We start from the raw sequence: 15204 nt of genomic DNA, 5'->3' as shown, positions 1-15204 counted from the left end.
TCTCCCTTCTGCCAGCCCCCATTTACCTGGACGTCTTCTGGTGGAGGGTGGAGCCAGAATGCCTTTTCTGTCTGTAGACTGAAGTGTATTCTTGAACTGTTCAGGATCATCTTTAATGTGATTACCTCCTGTACGCCAGTCGTCCCCATCCTTCCCCCCACCCTGCACTCTATCCTATAGGCTTCTAGTAGGGGTTGCTGGCATGGAGCTGCTGTCTCTGGGCAGCTTCTTTCTCTTCCTTCTTGTTGTTGCTGATCCCTGCGTTGACTGAAAGCACTGAGTGCTCGGCCTGCTGGGGTCGGCCCGGGCTGTGTCTTCTGCCATGGTGCATCTCGCAGGTGAGATGGAAACTAACCGGCTTTGATAAGTAGGAGACTTGAGCATTAATTTTTTATACATCAGCAGCGGCCAAGCGAGTGAATTCAATTATGAGCCTACTTTCTCTCTACCCTCCTCCCCCGTCTGGTGGTTCAGAACAGAGACTAAAGAACCTGTTGAAATGAGAAACTCCTATTTCCTGGCTTGACCCCCTCACTAATTCGGGTTAAATTGCTATGCTATTGCGGTGGTGACACATTGTGCCTGCCTCTGTTTGTATAAGAGGATGCAGTGGGGGAGGAAGGACCAATTTGTGCAGAGATAAAAGGTGTCACGGGCAGATAACTAACGTCCTGCACTCATTGTTGCTCAATTTGCTCCGTCTGGAAACCCAGCCTTCCCCTCTTTCTTCCTTCCCTCCCCTTGCTCATATTTTACCTTGATGCCACAGTGTAATGATGCCCTGCGTCGTGGGGGAGGAGATAGGCACCTCTGGCTGACAGCTCTTCCTGATAACCAAATTCCAGCCCATCCATCACCAGCTACTCTCTCAACTTGAGGAAAAGTGATCATGAAAGGCGGGCCGTTTATCACCCAGGGTCTGTTTATCTCCTCTGGGTGGGGGAACAGAAAAAGGAGAGACAAAGAGATGTGTCCCCAGCTAAGTGCTGCCTTGCCTGAGGCAGCCTGCCCGTGCTCGATGCTGACTGTGGAGGCTCTGACTAGGTAGAACTCCCAGATGGGACCCGGTGGGAATGGGACCTTTCCTGAGGCTCAGCCTTGGGACTTGGAGAGAAGCCTAGGAGATGTGGTGGTTCTGAGATGCAGGACAGCCAGCAACGATGTTCTGCAGGAATGCTTGTATCGGAATGAGCAAGTTTGGAGACCATCATGGAAACAAGCTCCACCCATCCCTCACAGTGTCCCCTTGGCAGGAGCTTCCATCTGGCTGGTTGGCTGGGTCTACTGCCCTACTTCTTCTCCAGGCTGGGCCTTTCGTGCTTCCATGGTCCAACTATGACTTTGAAGGAGACAGAGCCTTTCTCCCTGTTCTTCCCCTTTGCTCCTCAACACTCCCCTTCTTCTACATATCAGATGGGACAAAATGGTTTGCCCCAGTAGGTGAGCAGTATGTGCGTGTCCTAAAGCTTTTGGACACCAGGACTGACAGTCTACATCACTTCAAGACCCAAGTCCCACAGCCTTTCCAGAGAGGCGGAAAGGGGTCAAATATGGCTCCAGATTCAGCTGACCTCCTCCTATTTAAGGGCTTGAGTCTGCTAAGAGCGAGAATGACATGCATCTCCCTGATTTGGGGTTGTCTCTAAGACTTGCAGAGAGAGAAGCACAGACGGAATAGTATCTGTGACCCTTTCCAGCACTGGTGCCTGCTCTCCTGCTGGTCCTGGCTGTTGATGTCTGCCAGTCTGTCTGTCAGACCTCCATGGATGCTGCTGGCCTCTGACTCAAGCCTAGCAGTTCTAGCAGAACCCCCCAGCTTTGCTTCACCCAGTCTTCAAAGCTGAGCTCCTGCTCACAATAGCTGCATCCTGCCCATACCCATTAGTGAGGGTGGTGTTCCCTTAATGAGCTAGTCCTCTGCCTTGGCTGGCGCTGAGCTAGTCACACCTGTTTACCATCAGGGCTGTCTGGGCCCAGCCTGAGCTCTGGGCTGCAGGTGGTAGGGCTGGATGAGGGGTGGGTGGGGAGGGCCGGGCTCCCTTTGCTTTGTGCTGTTCACTTGTTAGGGGGCCAGTTTCTTTCACCCCTGTTCCTCCCATACTGTTCTCTTCTTTGTAAGCAGAGGAGGGCTCTCTGCTTTCTTTTTTGTTATTTAAAAGGAGTAATAAGGGAACTTGAGGAGTACCCCCATCTTTTCTAACTTCCCTCTGGATGGAGTAGCGAGGAACCAGTCAGGTGTCTGAGGGTAGGGTTTGATGATCTGTTTTGATGACCATGGAGGTCCAGTGTGATAAGAGCAGGGCCACATGGTAAATGCCAAAGGCGGAGCCCCTCGCTGGCCCTAGGCCCAACAGTATTTGGAAAGTGACCATATCTCTCAGTTTAGAGCCCACAGGCAGGACTGGGGGGCCCTTCCTTAAAGGGGCCCCCTTGCATTCATGAAGCTGAAGGAAGTTTTGATTTGGTTGAAAAAAATCCCATTCCTTTTTATGGCCTGGACATAATTGGCTCTTTTCTATTGGCCATCAGTGATGTCATTCCGACCCTCATAAAGAAGGGGAAATCACACCTGTGGACTTGGTGCATAAAATTTCATTGGGCAACAGTAATAAGCATGGCCAGATGATGTTTGGGCAGTTGAGGAGCTTTGTGCCCAGTGATTCCAGCTGCATGGAGACCTGGGCACCATAAACCTGCCTGCACGTTCATGCCTGCAGGCTAGTCCAGGGCCCACTGCCAGTGCCTCTTTTCTTGGGATCAGTGTCTGGTAGGAACTCACAGCATTCAGACCCCTTGTGCCAGGGGGACTTTTACCCTTTTCCTTTCCAAATTGGTAGAACCATGTACCTACTGGTAATCACTGACCTTAGGCTCCTAAGAACCTTGGACCCAGGTGTGACCTTGAGCAGTGGCCGCCATGTTTTCTGCCTCTCTAAGGCCCCAGACTTTGCCTTCCCGGGGACTGTAAAGAGCTCTGAGTACATCTACATGACTGATGCCTTGTGCAGTCAGAAGACTTAGATCCATTTCTAGTTCTGCCCTTGGCTTGTTGTATGATCGAGCAAATCATTTTTCTTCTCTGGGCGTCAGTTTTCTCTTTTATGTAGGAGATGACAGCTACTCTAACCTACCTTCCTCATGGGGTTTCTCTTGGTGCTCTCTAAGCTGGGGTAGGGTTTTGTCATAGAAATGAGTAACTGTCTTCCCATAAGGCACCTGGGAGTTCGGGTTCTGGCATTTGGTTCTGTGTCTGTTGTGAAGGTGGGCCTGGGCCCTGCTACATCTGTACTGCTTGTATCTTGGAGTCACAAGGCTAGGACCACCCACAGGCTAGAGACTGAGCAGCCCGAATGCCTGTGAGTCTGCAAACTGCATGTGTGCCTGCAAGTGGCTAGAGCCCTGAGTGAGGATTATAGTCCCGCCCCCTCTGCTTCAGTCAGCTGTGGGGACAGACAGCACTCAGGATGGCTCCTGAGCTGTATCTGAGGCTTCCTATCCAGCCTGACAGTCTGTCTCATCTGTCCTCCATGCAGCCCCTCTGGTATAGGTCCTCCTCCCAGAGGAGCAGGCAGAACCCTACTACCTTCCTACCTGAGTGGAAATGTCCACAGCTGACGTCTTCCTTTGAAATCCTGTTGAAAAGGGAGCCCCTTCTACCCCAGGGTAGCCACAGCCAATAGGACTCCTGGCCTGAGTCAACTAAAAGAATCAGAGGATGGTGGGGTTTGCTAAGGGGGAATATGATAGGTGAGCCAGGACCTCTGCCTTTTGCTGGCCAGTCCCGCTGACCTGTTTCTTTGCAGATTCTGCTGCTTCTGGTGGCCCTCTTCACTCACAGGCCTTAATGTGATTTTTCAAAAATAACTGACCTAAGCAAGCATTTTCACAAATACCAAGGATAAGGAACATGAAAGAAAAAGTGAAGGAAATAAGAAAATTATCCAAACATTACAGTTCTGCTTCTTAGGCAGCCACATTCCAGCTCCTAAGGCTACCTTTCATCCTTCAAAACTTGCCTAATGTCCTTATATTCTCTATCCTTTGTGCCCACATTGGGACATCCTGTCTGGATACCCCTTCATCATCTTGGCCTCAGCCAGAATTTCCCTTCCAGGAAATTGACTGGTTGTAGTTAATGTCGTTGTGCCACCAGGGTGTTTGAGTGGAATCTTCCACTCAGGTAAGATATCTCAGGTAGTAGAAAAGTAAATCCTTACTATACTGCCTGAAACATGGGGATCAGCTTCCTATTAGTGTCTGTCAAATAATTGAAAAGTGATGGAGGGAAGGCTAGACTGCCCTGAAACTTTCTGGAGTGGAACCAGTCATCTCAACTGGATTCTCACTGCTAAACTTCCTAAAAAAGGAGTTTTCACTGTGGTCTCCACTTTTCTTTTCTCTTATTCACTCTTCAACACATTGTATGCTGCCTTCTGCCCCCACCAACCCCCTGATGCCAAATTCTTTGGGTTTGACCACCCTATTGCATTTGATACTAATGACCTGCATTTTAAGCTTAAAAGTCAGTTATATATATTCTAGAAAGAGGAAGCTTGGTACCACAGTTTAGGTTGACCACAGGTGATATAAAGTGGAGTCAAAGAGCATGTGTGACCTTGGGTATCTGATACCCTGAAAATGATCTAGGAGCCCTGCCTTTTGGGAGTGGGGGTGGGTTGGGTGAGTTCTCGCTCATCGTACATTATCTCCTGCAGAATTCTTGAAAGAGCTAAGGGTATGTGACCTGGAGAAGGGAACTCTGGGGGAAACTTCCTGGGCTCTCAGATTTGAGAGGATTCTGCAAGGAAGAGGTGGAAATCTCGTTCTTTGTAGTTTGCAAAGACATACCTCAGACTCATGGGTGGAAGTTACAAGGAGACAGATTTCAGTTTAGTATTAAGGAAGGATGTTCTAAGAATTAAAGGAGTTCAAAATTAGAGGTGGCTGCTGCATGAAGTAGTGAGTTCCTTGTGTGTGGTGATGGTCTGGTAGGGGTGGCCTGGTTTCATTTTAGCTCAATAAAACTTTTGAGACATTAGCCTGAGCCCTCTGCTCGTCTCATTCCATACTTGTCCCAGGTGATCTTATCTACTCTCATGGCTTTAATTTTACTTAAATTACATTAATGATTCAGCAATTTATATCTCCAGTCCAGATCTCTCTTTAAAACTGGATATCCAGCTGCCTCTTAGGCATCACCCCACTTCCCAGTGTCTCCTAGGCACTTCCAGAGACTCAACAGATGTTGAGTGCTTACCATGTGTCAGGCGTAATCTAAAACTTCATCCCAAACTCATGCCTCCTTCCAGTCGTGACCTAGGGGTGAGGCAGTGGGAGCAGTCTACCCTGTTTTGGGCAGAATGGGGACACACTGTATGGGGAGAGTTTAAAAACACAAATAAAATTGACTAAACGCTAATCTGTTCTCGGTGTCAAATATGCTCTCTATGCCGCTGCCTCCTTTGTATCTTTTCTCAGTGAGTAGCATGAAGCTAGTCAAGCCACATACCTTTGAATTGGGTTCTAGCGCTTTCTCTCAGTGGGCCCCACATCACACCAGTCCTGCTTTACGTCTCTGATATCTGTTGCTTGCTTGCTATCTCTATGGCTACTGTCTAGTCTCCTGGCTACTACCTAGCTTTCTTAGTGTGTTGTTTTTGTTGCCCCCAGAACAATCTTTGTAAATCACAACGCTTCAGAGGTTCTCCATTGCCTGTGGCCAAGCTCCTCTTAGCAAGAAAACTCTATGATCGTCCCCAGCTGATATTTCTCGTATCTTCCTCCATCCTTCCATCTACCCCAGTGCTCTAACTTAAGGCTTTTTGTCTATTTCTTTTCTTGTCCATTCCATTGAACACACTGTGAGTCCCTTATGGGCAGTAGTTAAGTCTTATTTTTTGAGTCCTAAGTGCCTGACTCTTATTAAACATCAGTGAATGTTTGGTTGAATGGATTTGTGTGGGTGAAATGGCATCATCAGCTAGAAGGGAAGACAGTTTATAAATTCTAATTTAAAGAAAAGTCAGGGAGAGACTCTTGGTTTAAATTCTGACCTCTTATCCTTCTGCATGGTTTCTTCTCTATCTGCAGAAAGCCTATTGCTAGATATTTAAATATGAGTTGAAGCCCCTGCCCAGCTATTTCTAAATCATGTGCTCTTTCTCTCTCTCCTCCTGTCTTATATCTCTGCCTCTCTGCTGTAATAAAACACCAACAACCTGGTGCATTGGAAAGAACATAGGCTTTGGAGTGAGACCAACCTGAGTTCAGTCCGTGGCACTATCATTTTTTAGCTGTGGGACCCTAGGTAACCCCTCTGAATCTGATTTTCTCATCTGTAAAATGTTGGCAGCAGTACCTACCTCACAGCATCACTCTGAAGGATAGTGTGAAAATGTAAGTAAAATACTTAGCATATGTAGGACATCAGAAAATAGTAGCTGCTGCTGTTATTTTGAATAGTCTCCAGGTTCTCACATTTGGATCTGAGGGCTGGATCTGGAGCCCAGTGTCCTGGGTGCTGGAGGTGGGGTGCCTTTCTTGGGTAGGGTGGGACCTATGGCTAATGAAGGGTTGGCCTTTTGAGGTCTGTTTGCTCTATAGACTGTATTGGATTTCCTAGCTTAAGACTGCATCCCTGGGACATAGGTGTGCCCAACTTGTTCTCTCTTCTCTTGTAGGCTCCCGGGCCAGTGCCAGTACTTGGGCTTGCCAGTGGCGGATTACTTCAAGCAGTGGATTAATCTGAAAAAGGTACTGTGTCTGGGCCGCACCCGGATGCTCCCTCTGGTTCTCCTGTGCCTCACGTTTCACCTTCTTTGCTTTCGTTTTTCATCTCTGTTCTTCTCTTCTTATTGTTCTCATCTCTTTCCTTTTCTTTTTGTTCTTCTCTTTCTTCAATACCCCTCCTTCCTCTTCCTTAGCTAATGTGCACTAGAAGGTTGTGGTTATTACTGGGAGTGGGGAGCTGCTTGGGGACCAGGCTGCTGGGTGGAGTATGACACTGCCCTACTTGGTGTCACCCAGATGTGCAGAGAAGTCCCAGTTAAGGAAATTTTTCAGGATTCTTGCTCAGAGCTGCATCTCTGGACTGACTTGCATTGCCTCTAGGAGAGATGTGGTACTAGCTGAGCCTCTGGGAAGGTGTCCTCCTTTGATGTGATGATGAGTGTGGCCTCTGACCCTCCTGACTAGCCCTGGTGTCTCCCTCTGGGTGGGAGTTAGAGTTGTTTCAGGCTGGTTTCGGTCCTGCCCAGCTCCAGCAGAGCCTTGCTTATGTGAGGAAGGGCCATGAAAACCAGAGCCGGTTCCCTTTGCTCATGAGGGAGGAGACTGGCAGCACCAAGCACCTGGGGAGTGGGCGCTGAGCTGTGAACCAGGAGGGACTCCATATAGCTAGGGAAGTGGACCCTGGCAGAGAGTGAATCACCCAGAAAACTCTACTTTCCTCGTGTGTGCTGTGCTTCCTAGGTAAGCAGAAGAAAGGAGGTGTAGGAATAGACTCCTCAGATCCCTGCTCTGGTAGGATCCTTGCTCTGGGAGGCCCAGTCCACTAGGGAGACTCACGCCCATAAATCCTTCTGATGTAAGGGCAACAGTCCTGGGGCAGCCTCAGGAACCCCGTGCCACCAGTCAGCTTAGTGACTCCCAGGAAGCTCAGAGAAGGGAGAACACACCATGGGTCAGGGTCGTGGCTCCCAGGGGGCTCAGCGATGAGAGAGAGGCTGTTGGAGGATCAGGCTAGGTGTTGTGAGGATTTGGGTCTTGAACTGGGCATTCAAGGGAGGCAGGATGTGGCTATGAGGAGGAGAGAAGGCTTTCTAGGCAGGGGGAGCAGCCTGCTTTTGGTGTGTGTATGGGCTGGAGCTAAGCGAGCATGTAGAGGAGCAGTGAAAGAGAATGACCTTGGACTTGGTAGGTCTCAGGGCAGCCATTCTCTGTGGCAACCTTTGTGAACTCCTTTACTCTCCCCTGGTGTGCAGGTCCTTTGCACTCTGGCTTGTTTGTGCTTTGACGCCTACCCACTTCTCCCGCTGATCGCCTGTGCACCTGAGCATCAGCTGCTTACTACCAAGCGTCTTTGGCTGAGGAGGCCAGGCTCCGTCCTACCTTCAGGCCTTGGCCTATGGTCTTACCTCTGTCTTAAGTGTCCCCCAGTCATCTTCATCAGGCATATTCCCTCTCCTTGAAGATTCAGCTCAGGTGTCACCTCTGCTGAGAAGCTCAGCAGTCAATCTCTTGCCTTGAGGCTCCTTGACACTTTGGATATCAGTGATCTTAGAGCGTTAAAACTGAGTCACGTATGTTTCCTTGCAGACATGTCCATCTGGAGCATGGAGACTGATTCTGGTTCTTCTCTGTGTCCCCAGTGGCCAGATCAGGGCTAGGTACCAAGTATGTGCTCAGTAAATAATTGCTGGCTGGCTGACTGACCTTTGAGAGCTGGCTCCATAGAGACCCTCTCACACGGGGCTTGGCAGGGCTACGCGTGTGGATGTGGCTAGGCCTGCGCTCCTGGAAGACGGCGTGGCAGCTGTCAGAGTGCATCCGAGGCTGCTTGCTGGCCTTGGCAAATGCAATGTGAAGGCCCGGCCAGGCGAGGCGGGCGCTGACCATGAACAATTGCTCTGTGAAGTTCACTAGACTTTTTGGTGTATGGATAGCTCCCTGCCTCTAGGTTCCTCGGCAGAAAGGCAGGAAAGCAGCCGACCCATGTGGTAGCATTACCACTCAGGGCTACCTTGGTGCTGCTGGGGGTGGAGGTGGGCTGTCCTCAGCCTGTTCAGCTTGGTTCTTTGCCGGACTATGCTGAGCTGTAGAGGGGGGATGGGTATAGGGAGAAACTGAGGACTCTGTTCCCACTTGGCCTTGTGATTGCCTCTTGGGAGGTAAACTGAGCAGGTCTAGGAAAAACAAGGGATCTGACTACTTCTCCTCTGCCCTCCAGCCACATCATGTTCCAGCTGTGCTTGAGGACCCCGCAGGAGAGATGACTTAATTCCAGACTTAGCCTAGTCCTTGCTAGCAGCCCTTCAAGACAGGGAGGCTGCAGAGCCCTGGAGGTCCAGAGGCATTGTGATCTTTCTGACTTTTATACTGCACGACTTAGTACAGGCTGCACAAAAAATTCCTGCTCCCTTAAAAAAGTAATGATAAGAGCAAGGCCAGGGAGGTCATTACCAAGGTTGTGGGAGTATTGTGCAAAAGCCTTATTCCATGCCTTCTTTCCTGATGTGTGACCCAGGCTGTGGCTGTCGACAGGGTCTGCTCCTGTCCTTGATCTTACCTTGTCCTCCCCCCTTCCCTTCCTTCTCCTCTCCTCCTCAACTCCCCTAGCAGAGCTTTGCCCCATGAAAAAAGTGGGGAGGGTCCTGGTCTGCCTGGCCACCTAGACCTCCCTAGTGAGTGAGCTACTGGGACTGAATTTACCATCCCCGTTTCCTAAGGCCTCTAATCTGAGACGAGACATAATGTTGTCTTTCAGCTGCCCTCTCCTGTCCAGAAATGGTGTGGGTTGCATCAGAGAAAAGTAACTTTTCAATGGCCAGGTTTCTGCATCTCCCGCCTCTACCTCCTTACCCTGTAGCAGTGGGGAGCAAACTAGTGTTTGCTGACATTTGCAGCGTCACTGAATGATCTTAGACTCTGATTGAACTGTCAGCTTAGAGAGGAGTCGGGGCCCTGCTCCCAGCTCCCTCCAGGAGGTCAGAGCTGTCACTGAGGGGCCAGAAGAACACACACACACAAGCATAAATATACACGTGTACTCGCGTGAATGAATACACCCAAGTGAGCATACCCAAAATTGTATGTATGTATCCATACGTGCATACGTGTGTATACACATATTCACATAGTCACTTGCAGAAATATATGGAAACATACACAGACACGAATGTGTTTATACATACATATTCATATAATGTAAAGACACATGCATATATATAAACATACACATCTTCATCAATAAACAAATATGCTTGAGTGCCTTCTGTGTTCCAGGTAGTGCTAGGCCCTGGAGATAAAACAGAAAAGATGGATATTAAACAAATAATTATAATTGTGTTTTAACACTGAAAAGTTCAGAGTCAGGGGATCGTTTCATAAGGGGAGCTGACTTAGTGGGGTTGGGTCAGAGAATGGTTCCCTGAGGAAGGATATCTAAGCTGAGATCTGAAGCATGAGTAGGAATTGGCTAAGCAGAGGAAAGAGCAGGTGGCAAGGCCCTGAGCTGAGGAGAAGCCTGGCATCTTCACGGAACTAGAATGTAAGTTCCATGAGAACAGAGGATTTCTGTCTCCTTTGTTCACTGTTCTAGCCCCATCACTTTGACTAGTTCCTAGCACACAGTAGATGTTTAATCATTCTTTGTTGAATGAATGACTGTCTGAAGCATAGTGGATGTAGGGAAGAGAGGAGGGTGGCATGAGATGAAACTGGAGGGGAGGAGGAGCTTGTAGGCCACACTTTAGATTTTGATCTTTATCCTTTGGGTAAGGGGAAGCTATTGAAGGGTACTAAACATAGGGGAGGCATCATCTGGTTTGCAGTTTGAAAAAGCTCTCTCTGGCTGCAGTGGAGAGAGAGCTAAGAGTAGATACAGGGGACCAGTACTGGTTTTTCTTAATGGGGCTGCAGTTGGCATGTGGGGTGGGACAAATCATTGTGTGGGCAACATTGCTAAATTTGTGGCATCCGTGGCCACTGTTCATTGACTGCCAGTAATGCCTCTCTCCAAGTCATTGTGACAACCAAAAATGCCCCCAACCCCCACATACACATACATTTCCAGTGGCCTGGACGGGAGTGAGAGTGGGGAGGTGCTGTCTGCGGTTGAGAACCACAGAATTAGACCATTGCTGTAGTCTAGGTAAAAGATGATAGTTACTGAGATTAAACTGATAGCAGTGGAAATGTAGAGAAAGGGACTAATTCTAGAGTGTTAAATGGTACAGTCAGTTCTGCTATAATGCAACATATACCTTCCTAAAAATCACCATGCTATGGAAGGCTGTGCAGTAAAAATGGGATTAGGAGCACAATACTCAAAAGCTTCATCAGAGACACATTAAAAAAGATAGGAATCTAATAAAAATGGTAGCATAATTTTACACATGTTAAATTGTTAAGAAATATATAAGTACTACAATAAAAATGGCACCTTACCTTGAAAAAAACCTGAAGCTTGCTTGTGGAAATGGGCATGAGAAGGGTTGCAGCTTGTGAATTGTTTTGAAGTGGTGGAAGGAGAGTTCTGAAATCAGATGGAAAGTTGTGACAAGATGGGTGTGGCTTATAACACGTGGTGATCTAGGTAGCTGGTATGTTTGAGGTGTGTGTATGTGTGCATTTTGTATATTCTTACACAGCTCTGTTCAGCTGAGTATAGTTTCCTGTGTTTATCTAGTATTGCTTATGGACAAAATCACACAGACAAGTGCAAAATTTGCGGCATGCTAAATTGTTCCCTAATGTATCAGTTGCGTTGGAACAAATTTGCTCTTTCAAAACAAGTGTAATAGCAGAACTGACTGTACAGTAGACAAGAAATGGTAATTGATTGGTTCTGAGGGTGGAAGATGAAGGAGGAGACCGTGACTTCGAGGCATATGATTTGAGCAACTAATTGGAATTGGAATGAATTTATTGAGATAATGGAAGAAGGAGAGATTTTGGGATTGGAAGAGAAGATGAACTCAGTGTGGGACATACTGTGTTTAGATGCCTTTGAGACATTCTTGTGAAGCTGTCGAGGAGATAGTTGAATATATAGGTCTGGGGCTCAGGGATAAGGTCTGGATAAGAGATACAGATTTGGGGGAGTTACTGGTGTATGAATAATAATTGAAGCCATGGGAGTGGAGTGTATAGGGTGAGAAGAAAAGAGAGCCTAGGATAGAACACTGAGTAACACCAATATTTGATAGATAGAGGAGGAAGAGTCAGAAATAGAGAAGAAGGAGTGGTCAAGAAAAGTAGTAATAATGGTTCGTATGTATTGCCTTTTGTGTGCCAGACCTTTGTTGTCCAGTGTGGTCGCCACTAACCACCTGTGGCAATAGATCTTGAAATGTAGCTGCTGTGACTGAGGAACAAATTTTTAGTTTTATTTAATTTTAATTAATTTAAATGTAAATAAAAAACTTTCTTGAAGAACTTTTAAGTATATTTAGAACAATCTGGTTGGTGAATCTACATTTGCAACTGTTAACTATTTAAAATCTAAATATAGGTCAGATATTTCTGATGAAGATTTAGCATCTGAATTGAGATGTAAGTGTAAATTACATTCTTAGTATGAAAAAATACAGAACACTTCAATAATAATTTTTTATATTGATTACATTTTGAAATTATAACCTTTGGCTATACTAAATTAAATAACATTATCAAAATTAATTTCATCTGTTTCTTTTTACTTGAACTGGACATTCAATTCATAAATTGCTTGTGTACCTCACATTATATTTGTAATGGACAGTGCTGTGCTAGACACTGTGCTCATGTACCTCCATTATCTAACCCTCACAACAACACTGTACAGTAATTACTATTATTTTTCGCATTTTAAGGTTGAGAAAACTGAGGCACAGAGTGGTAGTGAAACTTGCTTGATGTCTCACGTTGGTACATGGCAGAGCTAGAACTAAAATTTAGTTTTGCCTGACTCTTCGTGCTAAAGAGAGTAAACACAGTGAAAAAGAGAAAGAGAGTTAAAGAATCGTAGAAGAGGTAGACCAGGAGAGCGTGGTGTCACGGAAACCAAGGAAAGCAAGTGTCTTCAGAAGAAGAGGACTGGTCAACTCAGGGAGAGCCAGATAGTGTAAAGACTGGACTGTGAGCATGGGACTAGGCACAAGGACCTTGGTCGCCTTGGTGAAAACTCTTGATGGCATGATAGGGACAGGAGCCAAATTGAGGAGTAAGTGAGGAGATAGAAATTGTAACTTTTTCAGAAATGTGGCTTGAAGGAGAGAGAAAGGACAAGAGCTGTGGGGGGCAGGTGTGCGGTTGAGGCAGGTTTTGTGTTTTAGGATGGAAGACGTGTGCTTGTTTGTAGGCACTATTAGAGAAGGAAAGGTTGAAAATATAGGGGGGAGAGAGAGATCTCTGAGAAGGTGAGAGGAGATGGGATGGAAACCGCAGGTTCTTGGAATTGGCTCTCTTCAGGAGAAAGGTCCCCTCTTCCCTTGTGACAGGGAGAAGGAGGCGATGGACACAGACAGATGCAGGTAGGCTTGTGGATTTGATGATGGCAAGTTGAAGTAGTTTCCATCTGATGGCTTTTATTTTTCTCTATGAAATAGGAGATGAGTCATTTGCTGATAACTATTAGGGGAGAGCTGGGAAGGTTTGCAGAAAGTGGAAAAGGATTGCTATGGTTTTAGTAAAGAATAAAAGTGTGAGCTGACTTGAGAAGTGTAGTAGGATTTCTAGGCAGTATTGAGGGTGCAGTTGAGGTTGGTGACATTTATTCATAGCGGAACCACTCTGTTCAATTGTATGACTTTTCTTTAGCAGAGCTCAGCTGCCTGGCTATGTGGTCATGCAGAAAGCAGACATTTAGATTCATCCAGGGTGAGATTTTCTCAAGAAGTTGATGAAAGGAATAAAGGAGTTGAAGATATTATCAAGACAGTGGTTGCCAAGATGGACTATGGGATCTAAGCTGGATATTGAGGGAAGAGAAGACAGCAGGGGGCCTGATGGATATGGAAAAAGTAGATAGGTCACAATAAGATGAGGAATAGGTATATTGGATATAGTTGAGCATGCCAGATGGAAGGATAAGAGACTGTAGTTAGAGAGTAAGGTTATCTGAATCAGTGATTTCAGAGGTGGGGCAGTTCTAGCTGTTGGCAGGTTCCAAAGTGTGCCCGTGGGAGTGGGTAGCTAAGGTTGGGTGGAGGAGAATGTTATGGTAAATAAGGGGTCAAGAAATGGATAGGTTGGGGACTGGCCCCGTGGCTTAGCCGTTAAGTGCGCACGCTTCGCTACTGGCGGCCCAGGTTCAGATCCCGGGGGCACACCGACGCACCGCTTGTCCAGCCATGCTGAGGCCGCGTCCCACATACAGCAACTAGAAGGATGTGCAACTATGACATACAACTATCTACTGGGACTTTGGGGAGAAAAAGAGAAAAAAAAAAAAGGAGGAGGATTGGCAATAGATGTTAGCTCAGGGCCAGTCTTCCTCAGTAAAATGAGGAGGATTGGCATGGATGTTAGCTCAGGGCTGATCTTCCTCACAAAAAAAAAAAAAAAAAAGGAAGAAATGGATAGGTTGGATGAGACCTCCATAAGGATGTAAGTATATATATGTGTGTGGATATACACATGCACACATAATATATGTATACTTAGCGCATATGCATGGACACATAGGTATAAATGCATGCCTACACATATACAATTCATGTACATTCAGACCAAGCCATGCAAGTGTGTGCACATATAATCACAAATGGTCTGGAATTCCCTCTGATGCCTAGGCCTGTTTGAATAGGCTTTTGAGGAAGGAGGCAGGCAGCCTTAAGAGGATTCTGAATCAGTCCTGTCAGACAGGGCTCAGCCAGTCATGCTCAGAAGTTGTAGAGAGGGGGGTCACCTAGAATTGAACAGACCCAGATGTACCAGGCTGTGAAGATTGCTGCTCCACTTTCCCTCTGCCATCTGTGCTATATGCCCTGCTACAATTTCTGGATGCTCTGAAGGAGGTGGGGTTAGGACCAGCTGTGAAAGAGGGAGTAAGGAGGAGGAGACCTCCTTGGGTCCCTCCAAGAAGCATTTCTGTCTCCTCCTCCCCTGGAAGGGGACAGAAGGAGAAACTGCTGAAGGGAGGGTTGGTATCTACAATTGAGTACGACTTTTCCTGACCTTGGAGCATTCAGAGTCCCAGTCAGTGCAGTAATAAATTAAGGGCTTATGGAGGAATAAATTCTCGGTCTTAATGAAGTTCTTTGCTGGGGGCCATAGGCAGGTCAGCAGGTCGGGAGGATGCAGATTGGAGGCTCTGGCAAGTGGGCTGTGCTAGCTGGGAAGCCATCAGGAGTGAAAGGATCTGAAACTCTGCTGGTCAGGTCACGTTTTTAGAGCTGTGGGGATAAAGCTGCTCAAGTGATGGGCAGCCTGACAGAGGCTGAAACTGGATAGAATGGTGGCTGCATGGTGCCGGCTGCAGAGCCCCTTGACTGGCACTATTCA

The 15204-nt window shown here is 47.1% G+C and overlaps 1 protein-coding gene across 5 annotated transcripts in view; it reads left to right on the top strand.

Moving 5' to 3' along the window:
- The window catches only part of ERI3 (ERI1 exoribonuclease family member 3), a 127035-nt gene that overhangs the window by 59722 nt on the left and 52109 nt on the right, over positions 1-15204 (top strand). For all 5 annotated transcript variants that reach the window (XM_058552205.1, XM_058552201.1, XM_058552200.1 and 2 more), the window contains one exon: positions 6681-6753. In XM_058552205.1, the coding sequence (XP_058408188.1) occupies positions 6681-6753 (73 nt within the window). The remainder of the gene's footprint in view (positions 1-6680; positions 6754-15204) is intronic.

The sequence above is a fragment of the Diceros bicornis genome, chromosome 13 (genome assembly GCF_020826845.1).
Source record: "Diceros bicornis minor isolate mBicDic1 chromosome 13, mDicBic1.mat.cur, whole genome shotgun sequence".
Lineage (NCBI taxonomy): Eukaryota > Metazoa > Chordata > Mammalia > Perissodactyla > Rhinocerotidae > Diceros > Diceros bicornis.
The sequence above is the reverse complement of the archived record's forward strand: the minus strand, read 5'-3'. Positions and strand labels throughout refer to the sequence as shown.